At 28.3% G+C, this 16,861-nt stretch overlaps 1 protein-coding gene across 1 annotated transcript; it reads right to left on the bottom strand.

Annotated features, from left to right (window-relative positions):
- Nucleotides 1-5,283: 5,283 nt before the first annotated feature.
- LOC131656554 (uncharacterized) lies at nucleotides 5,284-7,812 on the bottom strand. Its single transcript, XM_058926248.1, has 3 exons — nucleotides 7,340-7,812; nucleotides 5,831-5,983; nucleotides 5,284-5,632 (listed from the first exon to the last, which is right to left on the bottom strand). Exons 1-3 carry the CDS (start codon nucleotides 7,610-7,612, stop codon nucleotides 5,537-5,539), a joined length of 522 nt encoding a protein of 173 aa, XP_058782231.1. The 5' UTR covers nucleotides 7,613-7,812; the 3' UTR covers nucleotides 5,284-5,536.
- Between the last annotated feature and the right edge of the window lie 9,049 nt (nucleotides 7,813-16,861).

The raw sequence follows: 16,861 nt of genomic DNA, 5'->3' as shown, positions 1-16,861 counted from the left end.
GACCATCTTGAACCAGCAAATTTAAGATGTGTGCACAACATCTCACATGAAACAAATTTCCATTCAATGGTAGATTTCTCCTACCAGAATAATCTCTCTTCAACCTAGCAATACAATTATCAATTTCACTAGCATTATCAACAGAAATTGATACAACATTATCCCTTATACCCCAATCATCCATCACATTAATCAACTCCCTACAAAGAACCTCCCCAGAATGTGGTGGTGGCACGTTCTTAAAAAACAAAACTCTTTTGTGAAGTTGCCATTTTGAATCAATAAAATGACCAATCACAGTCATGTATCCAATTTTCTGCTGACTAGACCACCAAAGGTCAGTTGCAAGACTAATTCTATTAATCAAAGACATAGATTTTTTCATCTTAGCTCTGTCAGCCTCATAGAATGTCTCACAGTCAAATTTCACTTGTTGCCTAGTGATCTTTTTATACCAAGGGTAAATTTCTCTAAGAAACTAATTAAAGATAACACCATCCATAACAGAAAAAGGAAATTCATGACCTAAAATCATATGTGCAGCAACTTCTCTAACCCTAACATTATTATAAGTCCAAGTTGCAATACTAGGTGTACTATCATCACTACTACCACCTATATTTAACCTAGATTGTACCACATCTTTATTAGTATTACCTTTCAACCTCAGCTTTCTTTGGACACAAGCCTCTAAGTGCTTCTTACCATTAGAAGTGCTTTTCCATCTTGCATCATAGGTGTACAGCTTGCCACACCATTTGCATTTCCACTTCTTGGCACCATCTGGCATTTCAACAAGAACCATTTCAATATGAACAACAAATTTCTTAGGACGAGGGGCCTTACCAACATAATTTAAATGACTTTGAGAATTCTGTTCTGGGTCAACTGGAAGGGTTGCCCCATCAGTTGTAGTTGTAGTTGTATTTTGAGTAGTAGTTATGTTTTGAGTACTGGTAGTGTTGTCAGTTGGAATAGGAACTGGGTGTTCCATCATGTCAATCATCTCTCCAACCTCTAAATTTCCTCCATCCATGGTCTCTTCTTCTTCATCCAAATCAAACAACATATTAATATCAATAAGATCAGTCATAGTTTGAGGAGGAGTCAGTGAAGAATCTTGAAAAGACATGGCATAAAATAAAATATCAATCAAACAATAGAACAATCTCAGCAACAAAATTAATAATAGGTCAAAGACAACCTCAGCAACATAAAATAATCCAAACTATTTACTAAGAATCAAATCAAAATCACGTTCAAGTATACAACCTCTTCGATAAGAATAATTGAATCAAATTAAAATCATGCTCAAAATTAATTACTCAAAAACCCTCAGCAACACAGAACAATCTCAAATCGCAACAAAAGAATTATTGTTATCGCAACAAAAATTAGGGTAAAATCTAAGTCAAACTCACTGAACTCTTCCATTTAGGTTAAAATTGAAACATTGTGTATCAAACATGCAAGCAAACATATAATTTCAGTAAGATAGAAACATGCAAGCAAAATAAATATACATACAAATACAAAAATAAAAAGGAAGGAATTTTAGAATACATTACATGAATGGCTTCAAGTTCAACGATTCAACCTAAGAATCAAAGTTTCTAACAAAGAAACACTAAGTAATAACAAACAACAACGTAAAATCAGATAGGGACCATAGTGTTATGAAAGGAGACAGATGGATGAGGAAGTGGGAAAGAGGGAGAGAGACGAGAGAGTGATTGAAAGGGAGTGAGAAAAAATTTAACAAAATGAATGAAAATAACTTTAAATAGGATAAGCTACCGGGTACTCGTTGCATAAACGGTCCGGTTCTTGCTTCCGGGAACGAATAAATTTTTTATTCAGTACCGGTCCAATGCGTATCTCTGTCGGTCCATTGGTCCGGCTCTACCGATCTGGTTCTCGGTTCTGAAGATCCTATAACACCCCTAGTCAGGAAGTTATCTTCAAGACAAACTCCTTTAGAGTGATGTCAAATGTACAACAAAGGATAATAAGTGTGTGTGAATTTCTTCAGACACTAACCAAAAAATAAATTACAGACACGCCCTTTCCTTTTTATTGTTCGAGATCAAATGAACAATAATATAAGTGATATGTCTGAAACAGACATAACTTGTGCCAAATGAATAAGGATATTTTGGAAGTTCTATAGAGTTCCTGAGAAATAAATATTGCAAGGAGTATCCCTTAAATGACTTTTACCCCTGCCATATCTGCTGACTGTGTAATTGCTGTACACGTGGCATTTTTTAAATTTAAATAGTGTTTTTGTCCCTGTAAGTTAGGGTCAAACGCTTATGTGGCTAACGGCTCAGACGTCTAAAATTTTGATCCCAGCAAAGGTTGAACCCATGCCCCTTACCCTCACATGTTAATGTTCAACCGCTAATCCACGCTTTCTATTCTGTCATTGGAATGCAACAACATGTATATTACATAAATGATTCAGTATCAATAAATAGTTAAAATATTTGAAACATTAATAATTAAATAATTAATAAATAATTAAAAATAGTTGAAAGATTAATAAAAAAATATATTTATTTAAGACTTCAAATATTTATCTAATACTAATATCGAATAAATATGAAATAGTTAAATATTAAATATAATCAATTAAAAATTAAATAGTTAAGGTATGAATTTAATAAACTAATTAAATATTAAATAATTATTTTAATTAAAACTTAATTATTTTAACTGAATATTGAATAACTATTAAATAATTGATTATTTTAAATATTAAATAGTTAAGGTATATTTAGAAAAATAATTATTTTCAATGTTAAATAGTTAAGATATATTTAACTATTGAATTTAATAAACTAATTATTTAATTTATATATTTTTTGGTTTAGGTCCCTAATTTGTTGGCGTGTGTTTTGTTTAGTCCCTGAATATATATATATATATATATATATATATATATATATATATATATATATATATATATATATATATATATATATATATATATATATATATATATATATATATATATATATTGGTTTAGGTCTCTAATTTTGAATTTCTGCTATTGTATTTTTTTGTTTAGATCCCTAAATCTGAGTTTCAACTATTAATATTTTAACTATTTAATTTATTAAATATTTCAACTACTTAATATATAAACTATTAATATTTTAATTATTGAATCTATCAACTATTAATATTTTAAATATTAATAGTTGAAATATCCAATTCCATTTTAAAAATATGTTTCAATAGTTAAATATACCTTAACTAATTAGTATTTAAAATTATTAGTTTATTAAATATTTTAACTATTTAATAATTATTTAATTTAGTAAATAATTCATCTATTAATATTTTCATCTCATTGCTTAATCTATCTAAGACCAATGTGAGTTCTTTCATGAGTGCTTAATCTAGTTGATAAATTTAATAGTTAAAATATTAATAGTTTATATATTACTGTATATATTATTGTTTATTATTACTTTTTAATAAAAATAAAAATTAATACCAAAACTCAAAACAAAAAATAATCTATTTAATAAATAAATTTCTGCATTATGTAATATATAGAAATGCATTGCAATTAGTATACAAAGAATAGATGTGGCCTAGTGGACATATTTTCAGTTAAAAAAAAAAGAAAATATTTTTTTAACATATTAACATACAAAGAAAATATGTTCATTTCTTGTTTGTTTTTTTTTTCATTTTTAAAAAAAAAAGAATTTCCATGTAGGCGCTTAATATTTTGATTCAACACTTGGTGGAATCAAAATTAAGCGCCTACATGGAATTTTTTTTTTTTTAAAATGAAAAAAAAACAAACAAGAAATGAACATATTTTCTTCCTTTTGCAATCGGCACAAGAATTACCTTCCCTAAATATATGGATAAAAGTTAGATGCGTGAAATTAGAGTGAAGGACGCAAAGGCGCCAACGAATTCTATAAACGAATGAAACTAAGTTATGGTTAGAGAAAGCTTTGACAACCAAACTAGAGTCACTTTCCACCCAAAGCTTAGACCAACCCCTATCTATAGCAATTTCTTGAGAGCTGCATTTGCAACAAGATCCATTCAATAGCCAAAGAAGGAGAAGGTTTCCTGTTCTGATATTTTTGTACTATGTTTTTTTTACTATGTCAATAACCCTATTTTCAAACAAGTTAGCTCGGTCTGGGGGACCAAATGAGGATATTTTTGGAATTCTATAGAATTTTTGAGAAATAAATGGTGTAATGAATATCCCTTAAATAAATCTATAGACTGGCAATATTTCAAAACAAGCTAGCTCGACCTAGGAGACCAATGATATTTTAAAAAAAATTAAAAGTTATTATTATTATTATCATTCAAAAAGGGACCGATCCCCCATTAATTTACTATTATCCATCCAAATAAGCAAACTTCAGCCTTCATTTTTTAGTTTCAACTAGACATGACAATAAAATCCAGACCCACCTATTAATTTACTATTATCCATCCAAATAAGCAAACTTCAGCTTCATTTTTTAGTTTCTAACTAGACATGGCAATAAAATCCAGACCCACGGGTACCCACCCTAACCCGCCTCGAAGTTGACGGAGTAAACCCGCTTTGACTGGGTTTGAGTTTGGGTTCGGGTTTGGATTTTCCCCGATTAGAAAACATGGTAATGGGTCGGGTAATGGGGACACTAGTACCCACCCCGAACCCGCTCTGTTTATTTCAATATGTACATTATTATTTATATTTCATAATTTATATTATTAAATATGTGGCTAATGTTTTAATAATTTGATTTATATTTATTATTTTAAATATTTGAAATATATGTATGAAATTTTTTAAGATTGTTTTATTTTATTATTTATAATGTAATTTGATTTTTGAAAAAGTAAATATTTTTATTAAAAAAATTAATTTTAAGAAATACATGGTGGCGGGGCGTGGATACCCGAACCCAACCCGAACCCGTTAAGGACGTGTTTGGGTAACGGGAATTGATTGGGGATTCGGGTTTGGCGGAGGTAAAAACCGTCCCCGACCTGCCCCGTTGCGATGCCTAGTTTCAACATTCCATCGGGGAGAAAAGACCCTCAAATCCATAATTTGGCCGTGATATCAGAATTTATTTTGGCCAAAAATTGATTTGTTCATGAATCAAATTCAAATACTCCCTATCAATTCCATTTCAACCGAAACTTATTAACTATTTGCATCCAACCAACTACTTTGTAAAAAACTAAAACTCATTTTCTTAGCTTTCATATTCTAAAACTTCTACATTCCACAAGTCCAAAGCAGCTGAGAAAATAAAACATGCCCAAGAGTGGTGAAATATTTACACATACTACTATCTGCCTACACTTCAGGTCCTAAACAGCCTCAAATCATTCATAACACATAATGCAACTATGCTGATCTACAGTAGTTGCCAATGCTTATATAGAGCACTACATAAGAACCAATTACTTACTATATACAAAATCCTAACTACATATCTATGTGAATATAGGATTCCAACCCAAGTGAAATTATAATTCCAAGATTCTTAGTTCATGGACCACCCACTGGTTCATCGCTGTTCTGGCTGTTTTCACCATTGTTTCCTTGGAAGTCCAAACCAAGATCCACCTTACTCATGTTTGAATCCTGTAACACCGACAGATATATGAAAACCAATGTTAACATTGTTCATTATGATGTTAATATATGTAAACCAATGACTGAAGCAAAAGATAAAACTTGAAGAACATCAAGCCTAGTGCGCACTTTGTAAGTGTAAAATATTATACTAGAGAAATGTTAAAAACCATACAAACCAGAAATGGAAAATTTTGGTTACTTTACCTTTGAGTCCTCCGAAATTTCATTCATATTCAGCTTCCTGTGCACCTCACGATTCACATTTGTCTGTTTAGCTGTCAATTGGTCAGTCTCAATTATGGGTTCATTTTCAACCTTTTCCACAGCTCCCTTTTTCTGTTCTTCAAGCACTGCAATCTGCATCATGACATTGATGACCAATCTCACTTATAATGAAAAACAGTTATTTAACTTTGACAATCATCCAACAAAGAAGATGGTAGTTAATAAGATTTGACAGGACACGATTCTCTTTAACAACTTTTTTTGATTGGTTGTTCTTTTAGCAACTCCAATTAAGGAAATCTAGTAATTAACTGGTTCACCCACATACAAAATCACACAAAAATAATGTAGCAGGACCTATGAATTACTCACACAAACACACGTCTGACCTATGAATTACAACATCATTATCCCAGTGTTTCTATTTTCTTCTCTAATTCTACTAATGCATTGTTGTCTGTAATTCTGTTCTCTATCTCATAGGACACAACCCTCTTTATATCCAACAAGAAAAGTAAAGGCTTAGATGAGATGATCTTTATAAAACAAACAATACCATCATGTTATAGCATATGTTGAGTATGACTCATATGGTAAGAACACAGCGAATACAACATCAACAAGATATCTTGTTGTGACTACAAAGCAAAGAAGATACGTTTGGGCCTTTGTGTTTGGCCCAAACGTGTCTTAGACCCAACTTTTTGTAATATGAATTGTATTATTATATATATTGCTTCGCTTGTAAGTTGTAACACTAACCCTAATTCATTGCAGAAATAAGAAGGAATTATAGCTGCTCTATAGTCGCAAGAGGTAGACACCATTGACCAACTGTGTTAACAAAAAGTCAAAGATCAATCGTATTCATTGTCTTTTACTTTCGTTTCTCTTTCATCTTCTATACTGATAGCAGCTGTAACAGCATAAATCATGCCTATAGTCTCATTTACTTTAAAAAAAATTATAAAACTCTAATAGTAATTGATAACCACAATCTCACTCCACCCTAATCACAAACAAACCCTAAAGCTACAAGTAACATAACAAGTAAAATTCAATCATAAACTCAAAGAAAGCAGCTTCTCTTCTCAGCTTAGTTCTTAATTGTATCAGACACCGCCCTTTAAACCACAACACACATAATTTAGATTTTAGACTTGTCAGCAATGGTATCACAACTGCAATTACAACAACATCCACCATATTTGACCTCATTTTGCAGCAATACCAAAATTCATCGCGTAACCACAATCGCAATTTCGAACACAATTAGTCAGTACCTCAAATTTAGAATCAAGATTACGTACCTCAAATCCGAATTCACCTCACATGCATAAATTCCAATACTATACAATACAACCAAACCCAATCACATAACAATAGCTTTCTCCACATAAATCCACAAACCCACCAAAACATTACAATAAAAATCGAAACTTTACAACACCAAAATCAAACCCCAACTAAATAAACATTGAAACTTACCGGAGTATAACGAAACTTCCTTCTGGGTGGCTCATCAGAAACATCACGGGCATCCTCAGCGGAAGAACGGTTAGCAACCGGAGTCCAACGGCGAAGAAGCAAACGCGACGAACCATTACTATTTTTGCTGTTAGAGTTGCTGTTGTTGTTAAAGGAAGAAGGAGAAACATGAACCCATTTCTTCTCCCATTTCCTAACAGGGCCACTGAACACCGCGGGTGCACCGTAGCGAGAGGAAGCTCGACCCATCCTAGTAGAACCCACCGTCTCCATTGTGTTGTCGGTGAAATGGAACCGAATGGAACAGAAAAGTGTTGTGTAGTAGCGTCTTCACGCGACACCGAAGAGGTAGTGAGAAAGTGACAAGTGAATTGGTTGTTGTAGAAAAAGGATGTGTGGTGGAATAGGGATTGTTGATTATAGAGATGGGTGCATCAGTGTCGTCAATTTGTTTGTTGCAGTCAAGTCAAGGTTCTCAGAGGAGCGATGGTGACTGCAGAGTGAGAGCAAGGGTATCCGCGTGTAAAGTAGATAGCTTTACCATTATAATTAAGGGATGATAACGGGTCGGGTCGGGTGCAGATTTCACATTATCTAAACATGCATCCAAAATTAGCACCCGAACCCAAAGACTGTTCATGTAGCAAAATAACACTCACGTCCACATCCGTTGGGTTAGAGTTTTTTAACCGAATCCCGAAACCACAACAAAATACATAAAATACTACTTTTTTTTACAAATTAATTATTATTTTTAATACAAATTTTAAAAGAAATATTTATGAGCTTGTGGCCTAAATATGCTTATACTTCTTCTCAACCCACTTGTAGACACTTACCATTGTTTGAATAAGTTGTATAATCCATTAATATAACTCTAATAAAATCCATGTGGGACTAACATTGTATAAGTAATGTTTTTTTTCCAATAACCTTTAGGCGTATCAGAGTCATAAAGAAGCTCCAAAGCCATAGCTGACGCACCACCACTTCTTTTGCAAGCTCCATCAACTCTATATTTTCCATTTTTAAGCTTTAGCTGCACGTAGATTAACAACACGCCTTCCTTTTAACTGTATGTAAAGATAGAAAAAGAGCAATAAAAAACATGAATAATTTAATTTCACAACTTAATAAATTGACATAATAAAAAAGCAATCATGTACCATTTGTATACCTTGAGTAATTCTTAGGAATCAAAAATTTTGAGTACCACTGTATTTAATATGAAATTTCAACTACAAATCCAAGTTCCAAATGATTTGAATGTAGAAATGTACCCACACTATATGAAAAGGGACAAATCACTCACTTTAACCTCTATCTTAGGTTTAATATACGACCATGTTTGCAGATAGAAAACTACTGATACGTCTAGCAATGGTGAGTACATTATTGCGCTCATGCTATGGAAACCACAATCCACTTTCAAGTGTTATTTTGTTACAAGCAAATAACATGGCTTTCTTTTTCTTTTAATTCTTGAATTGCATGCAAAAGCTTTAATAATTACAATCAACAACAACCTTAAACATATGAGCATTATCATAACACATTAAATGATCACGATTAATTACCTTGATTTTTTTAGTCCTACTTTGATTATTTAATTCTTAGTGTGTTTGTTGAGTGTGTAGAGAATGAAAGAGTTCTTCCATGAAAGAGTGTTTGTTGAGAATGTAAAAGTTCTTCCATGAAAGAGTTTAGCCTTGTTGTGATATTTTCCAATCCTTCAACTATTACTGGCAAAAAAAAATAATATTACTTATATCATGTCAGTCCCACATCGGTTTTATTAAAGTTATACTCACTGTTTATATAGATTATTCAAACAATTGGGAGTGTCTAGGTATGGGTTGAGAAAAAGTCTAAACATATAAGGCCACAAGCCCAATAATAGTTACAAATTATTTACTATGTAAATTGTAAATATTATAATACGATTCGTTTGAAGTTGGCTGATGTCAATATACAATATAATATTTTATATTAATTCATAGAACTAAAGAAAAGTTAGTTTTTTTGAAATTTATAAGAAAATGGAGAGTTCATAAGATAATATTTTATATTAATTCATAGAACTAAAGAATATTTTAGTTAGGTCAAATAAGGTTATCAATATATACAAAGTTAGTTTTATAAAATATTATTGATATTTATTTATTATAAGGTCGAACAAAATAAAAAATAAAGATAAAATATTACAAATTAAAAATGTATACATAATTTTGAAATTTATAAGAAAATAGAATCAAAGAGTAAAGAAAAAAACATTATATTTGTTTAGGTAAATAAAGAGTTTTGAAATGAAAAGACATAAATCATTTACCTATAAAAAAATTAAATATCATAATCATTTTACTTGATTGCAACTTTAATTTTTGATTTAATCTGATTGCAACTTTTGATTTATTATTTTTAATTTTTTGATATAATGTGATTACAATTTTTAACTTCTTATCCATAATAATCCAAGCATTATGGTCGATTTGAACGTGATTTTAAAGAATGGTTTGTTGAAATAATGAAGCAGCACACCTATTTTCTTGATATGGAAATAATTGGTATATTATTGCAAATTTTAATAAATAAATTTCATTGATTAATTGATTTTATCTTTGAGTGATATTTATATCAAATCTTAGTAGCTATAAAAATTATAGATATTATAATATATAAATAACATAATATTGTATATTAATTTATATAACTAAAGAATATTTTAGTTAGGTCAAATTAAAAAAATTAAGTTTATCAATATATATATATATATATATATATATATATATAATTTATAAAGTTAGTTTTATAAAATATTATTGATATTTATTTATTCTAAGGTCGAACAAAAATAAATAAATATAGAATATAATAAAATATTACAAATTCAAAACATATACATAATTTTGAAATGTATAAGAAAATAGAATCAAAGAATAAAGAAAAAAACAGTATATTTTTTTAGGTAAATAAAGAGTTTAGAATGAAAAGACATAAATCATTTACTTATAAAAAAGTTAAATATCATAATTATCTTTAGTAATCATTGATCGATTGATTGCAACTTTTAATTTATGATTTAATGCATGTGATTGCAACTTTTGATTTCTTATTCTTTTAGTACTTACCATATGTATATTTAAATTATTAGATTTGAGAAAATATTGTACTTTTATATCTTACAAAATTATATTGTTTTTACAATATTGTATGATTTACCTAAAAATAATATAATTTTGAGTAAATATTGTACTTTTGTATGATTTACCTAAAATTATCTAACTTTGTAAGATATAAAAGCCTTTTTAAGGACCCATACCTTAAAATCAGTACGTTGGGAATAATTTAATTGATATAGAATCAATACATTAAAATCATATCAATTACTTACCAATATCTTAATTGGTATAAAATAAATACGTTACAAATATATTTAGTACTCCAATTATATTGATGTTGTATCACCAAAAATTGAGTGAATCATATTATCATTAAAAATTAATAAATATAATTTATCTCACTTGATTTCCTTCAAAATTATTTAATAGAAACTTTCCAAAATAATGAATTTATCAACATAATTTTGAAACCAAATTTCACTTGATTTCCTTCAAAATTATTTAATAGAAACTTTCCAAAATAATGAATTTATCAACATAATTTTGAAACCAAATTTCATATGGTTAGAAGATTTTTAACCTCTCATTTAACAAAAGGATAAATATTATTAGATACATATTTTAATAAAATGTTTTAGGCATATCATTGCTTTTATATATTGTATGGAGTTTTTTGATAAAAAATTCATAGATATTATAATAAAAATAAAGTATATTTTCAAAATATTTAAAATACAACATGTGCCATCGTCATTCTCTGTATAGAAAAACTAACTACTATTTTCTATTTTCACTTTAATAAGATTTCTTACTAATACTACTAAATTATTTAAAATATAAAATATGAAAGTTATATATATATAAATATATATATATATATATATATATATATATATATATATATATATATATATATATAAATGAAATTTTTTAGAGATTATTAAATAAAATAAATATATTAGATCTATTGACTTTTTAAAAAAAAAATATTTAAAAATAACTATGGGTGTTAATAAGCATAAGTAATCGAATGAAACATAAATATTGTATGAATAAATAGTAATAGAATGAAACATAAGTAATGTATGAATAAGTAGTAATAGAATGAAACATAAGTAATATATGAGTAAATAATATCAAAATTGTATGATATTTTTTATTAATCATACAATTTGTTTGTCATTCATAAAATTTAAAATTTAATTGAACAAGTTCATCAATAATCAATATATATATTTATCTATATATAATATAATATAATTGAAATATTACCATTAAAACTTTAATGGGTCAATTCTATCCAAATACAAAAATAATATATTACGGATACACACAAGTAATTATATGGTACGCACATATGGTACTGATATTAACACATTTAATTAAATGTAATAACGAGAATAAGTTTACAATTGATTTAAATAGTTGGCTTAATTGCAACTTTGGTCCTCCTATTTTGTCTTTTTCTCGATTTTAGTCCCCCCATTTTTAAAACCACGATTTTGGTCCCCTTTTTGAGTTTTCTAATGAAAAAGAGACAGGAATAGGGACTAATTTTGCAGAAAAAAACAAAATAGAGGGACGAAAATTGCACAGAAAACTTAAAAAAGGGACTAAAATAGTGATTTTTAAAATAGAAGGATTAAAATCAAGAAAAAGACAAAATAGGAGGATTAAAGTTGCAATTAAGCCTAAATAGTTTTATAAATAATTCCAAAACAAAAATATTTATATATAGGAATAATTAACTATTGATTCAAATATTTTATATATGGAATAATATATTTGATTTGTAAATTGAGTTTAATCAATTATATTAAATATTTATTATTAATTGTATTATATAATTTGATAGAATATTTCTTCATTATAATTTGTCAATTTAAGATTTTTGTTATTATAAAAAAAATTAATTATCATCAAATATTTTTAAACAATGTTAAAATTAATTTATTTTTGTTTCAAAAATATCATCAAAATATTGAATATTAATAGAAACATGAAGTTACTGATAAAAAAATTGAATATTAACGGGAACATGTAGTTATTAATCAAAATATTGAATATTAATAGAATTTTTTTTAATATTAATGGGTACATGAAGTTACTAATCAAAATATTGAATATTAAAGATAATATTAAATTACTGATCAAAATATTAAATGTATTGAATATTAACGAAAACATGAAGTTACTGATAAAAAATGGCATGTTAACGAGAGCATAAAGTTACTGATCAAAATATTGAATATTAACGAGAACACGAAGTTATTGATCAAACTATTGAATATTAACGGGAAAACAAAGTTATTGATCAAACTATATTGAATATTAACGGGAACATGAAGTTATTAATCAAAATATTGAATATTAACGAGAACATGAAGTTAGTAATCAAAATATTGAATATTAACGTGAGTATTAAATTACAGAGCAAAGTATATAATATTAACGGGAACATGGAGTTACTGCTAAAAATATTGAATAATAACGGAAACATGGCGTTATTAATCAAACTATTGAATATTAACAGGAACAAATTTGAAACATTAACAGAAACACGAAGTTAGTGATCAAAATAATGAATATTAATGGTAACTTGAAGTTATTGATCAAAATATTGAATTTTAACGGGAACATGAAGTTACTGAACAAAATATTGAATATCAACGAGAACACGAAGTTACTGATCAAAATATTAAATATTAAGGGGAACATGAAGTTACTGGTCAAAATATTGAATATTAATGGGAAATGAAGTTTATTGATCAAAATATTGAATATTAGTGGGAACACGGAGTTACTGATCAAAATATTGAATATTAACGGGAGCACGGAGTTATTGATTAAAATATTAAATATTAACGGGAGCACAAAGTTAATGATCAAAATTTTGAATATTATCGAAAACATTAAGTTACTATCCAAATTTTAAAAATTAACAGGAACAAATTTTGAATATTAACGGGAACACAAAGTTACTAATCAAAATAATAAATGTTGACGGGAACACGGAGTTATTGACAAAATATTGAATATTAACAGGAACGTTAAGTTATTGATAATTTTTTTGAATATTAACGGAAACGAATTTGGAATATTAACAGGAACACGAACTTATTGATCAAAATAATGAATATTAACGGGAACAAGGAGTTACTGATCAAAATAATGAATATTAACAAGAACATGAAGTTACTGATCAAAATTTTGAAAATTAACGGGAAGAAATTTGAAATATTAATGGGAATACGAAGTTACTTATCAAAATAATGAATATTAACGGGAACATGAAGTAACTGGTCAAAGTATTTTTCTATTAATTATGCATTTTGAATGAATCATTATTATAAATAGAGTTTGTAGTGGTTTCTCATTGGCCTACAAGACAGAGCTGATAGTTTGAGATTGGGCTGATAGTTTGTAGTTATAATTGAGCCGAAATAATTAATTTTCTCCTTATCTAGCAAAAAATAATCGATTCTCCTTAGCTGATAGTTTGATATTGGGCTAATAGTTATCACTAATTGAATTATATAATTTGATTGAATATTTCTTCATTATAATTCGTGAATTTGCAATTTTAAAACTTTTCCTTCATTATAATTTGTTAAATAAAATATTACTATTTTTATAACTTTTTCAATTTTACCCAAAACTTAATCTTTTACTAATATCTTTTATTTTTCTCAATCACAATGCGCGAAAACGATGGGTACCCGTGCGAACGCACGGGTAAGACACTAGTTTATATTAATTAATAAGTATTTCGAAATAAACTTAATTGAAATAGTATTAATTAATAAGTATATCGAAATAAACTTAATTAAAATAATTAATTATTAATCTAACAACAATATAAGCAAGTTGTATACTACCATAATTACTTAATTATCCTAATTACCGCATCTAATTCTCATTAATTTATGCCCTTAATCGTCATTTGCACTAAGTAATCATGACTACACAATAATTTAAATAAATAATCCTTCAAATAATAAATTTTAAACCATTCACATACCAAGCTCATTATTTCTTATAAAAATGCATCGTGTGTGACATTTTTCAAGGCTTATACAGACATTGAGCCATGTGAAACAAACCTAATTTCAATGTATAGATTGCATTGGAAACACTCATAAACCTTTCACACTTTCCTTTTGATTCCTTCTTTTGCTCTTTTATTTATTATTTATTCCCTAAATATTTTCTTTCACGCATCTAAATAATCAATTGTTGCCTCTTCCATCCCACTTCCAGAATTCTTCACGTTTTTTGCAAAAATAGGTTGGCAGTCCATCTATCAGATTTATGTTCTTCACTCCGCATATTTAATTACTGTGTTTTCAATTCTTTGAAAATTATGTTGTGGTAAATGTGTTATCATATTCTTTAATTTTTGTTATTATTTAAACCGATTTAAATTACATAGTTGATTCTGATATATAAACATTTTCTTCTTCATTTTCTATTCCTCTTTTATTTTTCATCAATAGATTTTGTTCCATTATCGTCCAGTTTCGTTTGATTTGAAATTCTTGCAAATAAATTTTGAATCAAAGGTAAATCGTGTTTGATACTTTCGAATCAAACCATATTTTTGAGTTTTTTTCTTTTTCATCGTGCAGTAATTTCTTTCCTAATTTTTTAAATTTTCGTATCAAACCTGTATGGTTGATTTGTTCCTTTCACTGATCTAACTCTTGCATTTTGAAATTTAGGGTTTTTTGCTTCTCTGTTGAGAGATTAGTACTATTGAAATTGTCATGTGGTTTAAGAAAGTTTTAATTTTTTTTAAATTATTTTTGTTTGCAGCAAAGTTGTAGTTTCTCATACCACAAGTCTCTGTTTGGGATATTCACATTTCTCTATAGCGCCTCAATCATCTTTCAGTAAACTCGATGCTCCGTTCATTTCAACATTTCAACAAGTTGTAGTTATTTTCTATCTTTTAGTCTGATTCTTGATTAGTTTTTTCTTGAATGAAATTGTTAGTGAAATTTGTTAACCTTCTTTTGTGTTATTCACTGTCTCTTCAATTCTTCAATTTGATTAGTAAATTATATAAAAATTGAGTAGGAGACAAGAACATTATGCCGCTCATGAAGCCCAAATTGCTCTCTTCCGGGTCATTATAACGAGAAATAACGAAAATACTACTCTGAAAAATACTATAATTTTCTAACATCGGTTGTATGTCTATCTTTATGCAGTTTTGGTTTATTTTTGCAATTGTTCAATAATTGAGAAAGATGGGACAACTTTGGCAATATTTCGTAGGATAATATTTAAGGAAAGAAAGAAAGTTGGTACAAATTTGGTATCCACTCAATAAAATATTCTCATAATTTCAAATGATTACTCTATTTGCCCTTTTATGCTTTTTCAGTTATCTAAAGAATGATGAATCAAATTATGTGTAGATGAGAGATATATTATAAATATATGGATTGTCAATTTCCCTTAGTTAAATTAAGGTGAGATTGATCCCAAATTCATGAAATTACATTTACTTCATTATTATATCAAATGAGTTATAAACTTCTACTCCTCTCTCAATCGAAATGAGTTATAGACTTCTACTCCTCTCTCAATTGAAATGGTTAGTGATTTGGTTTCAATGCATATAGGATAGGGGTGTGCAAAAATATGTTTAACTGAACCATATATCTAAACTGAATTGCATTGAACAAAAAAAAACCTAAACCATTTAAATGGTTAATGAACTGAACCACATATTATAAACAATCTAGTTAGTTAAATTTAAGTTTATAAACCAGTTTAAACTTCTTTGAACTGTTTAACTATTTTATTTTTTAATTTCTTTTTACAAATTTTCAAAAATTAAAAAAACAACTCTCTATATATTATAAAGGCTAAATATAACAAATTTAATACTATGCTTATTATATGGTGTCTGTAACACCCCATACATAACTGACTAGTATATTATGCATGAAACGTTAAAATTGATATTAAGTACATACATAAGTCAAGATACAATATTTGATCCATGTAAAATACTACATGAAATTCTACTAAGTAGCACAATACATAAGTCTTCAATGGATCTTGCACAGCGGAATGTCAAAACCAACGAGGTCTTCGAGCCAACACCACTTCAAGCCATCAATCCGAACCTGCTATCTATCAAAATCTACTAAACTGCACCTGAAAAAAATATAAGTTGATTGGGGTGAGATTACTAAATCTCAGTGAGTCCCCCTATCTTATGGGTTTACTCGGTTCTACAAGGTGCATGCAAGCAAACGGATCCGCCGTGGACCCGGGGTTTTCCTCACGGTCTGGTACAAATACATAACAAGGGTACACCATCATTGGAAGTCCCATAACTATCCAATGAGGTAACAACAACAAACAACAACATGCTCATCGCCATCAC

Source organism: Vicia villosa, linkage group LG3 (assembly GCF_029867415.1).
Source record: "Vicia villosa cultivar HV-30 ecotype Madison, WI linkage group LG3, Vvil1.0, whole genome shotgun sequence".
Classification (NCBI taxonomy): Eukaryota; Viridiplantae; Streptophyta; class Magnoliopsida; order Fabales; family Fabaceae; genus Vicia; species Vicia villosa.
The sequence above is the reverse complement of the archived record's forward strand: the minus strand, read 5'-3'. Positions and strand labels throughout refer to the sequence as shown.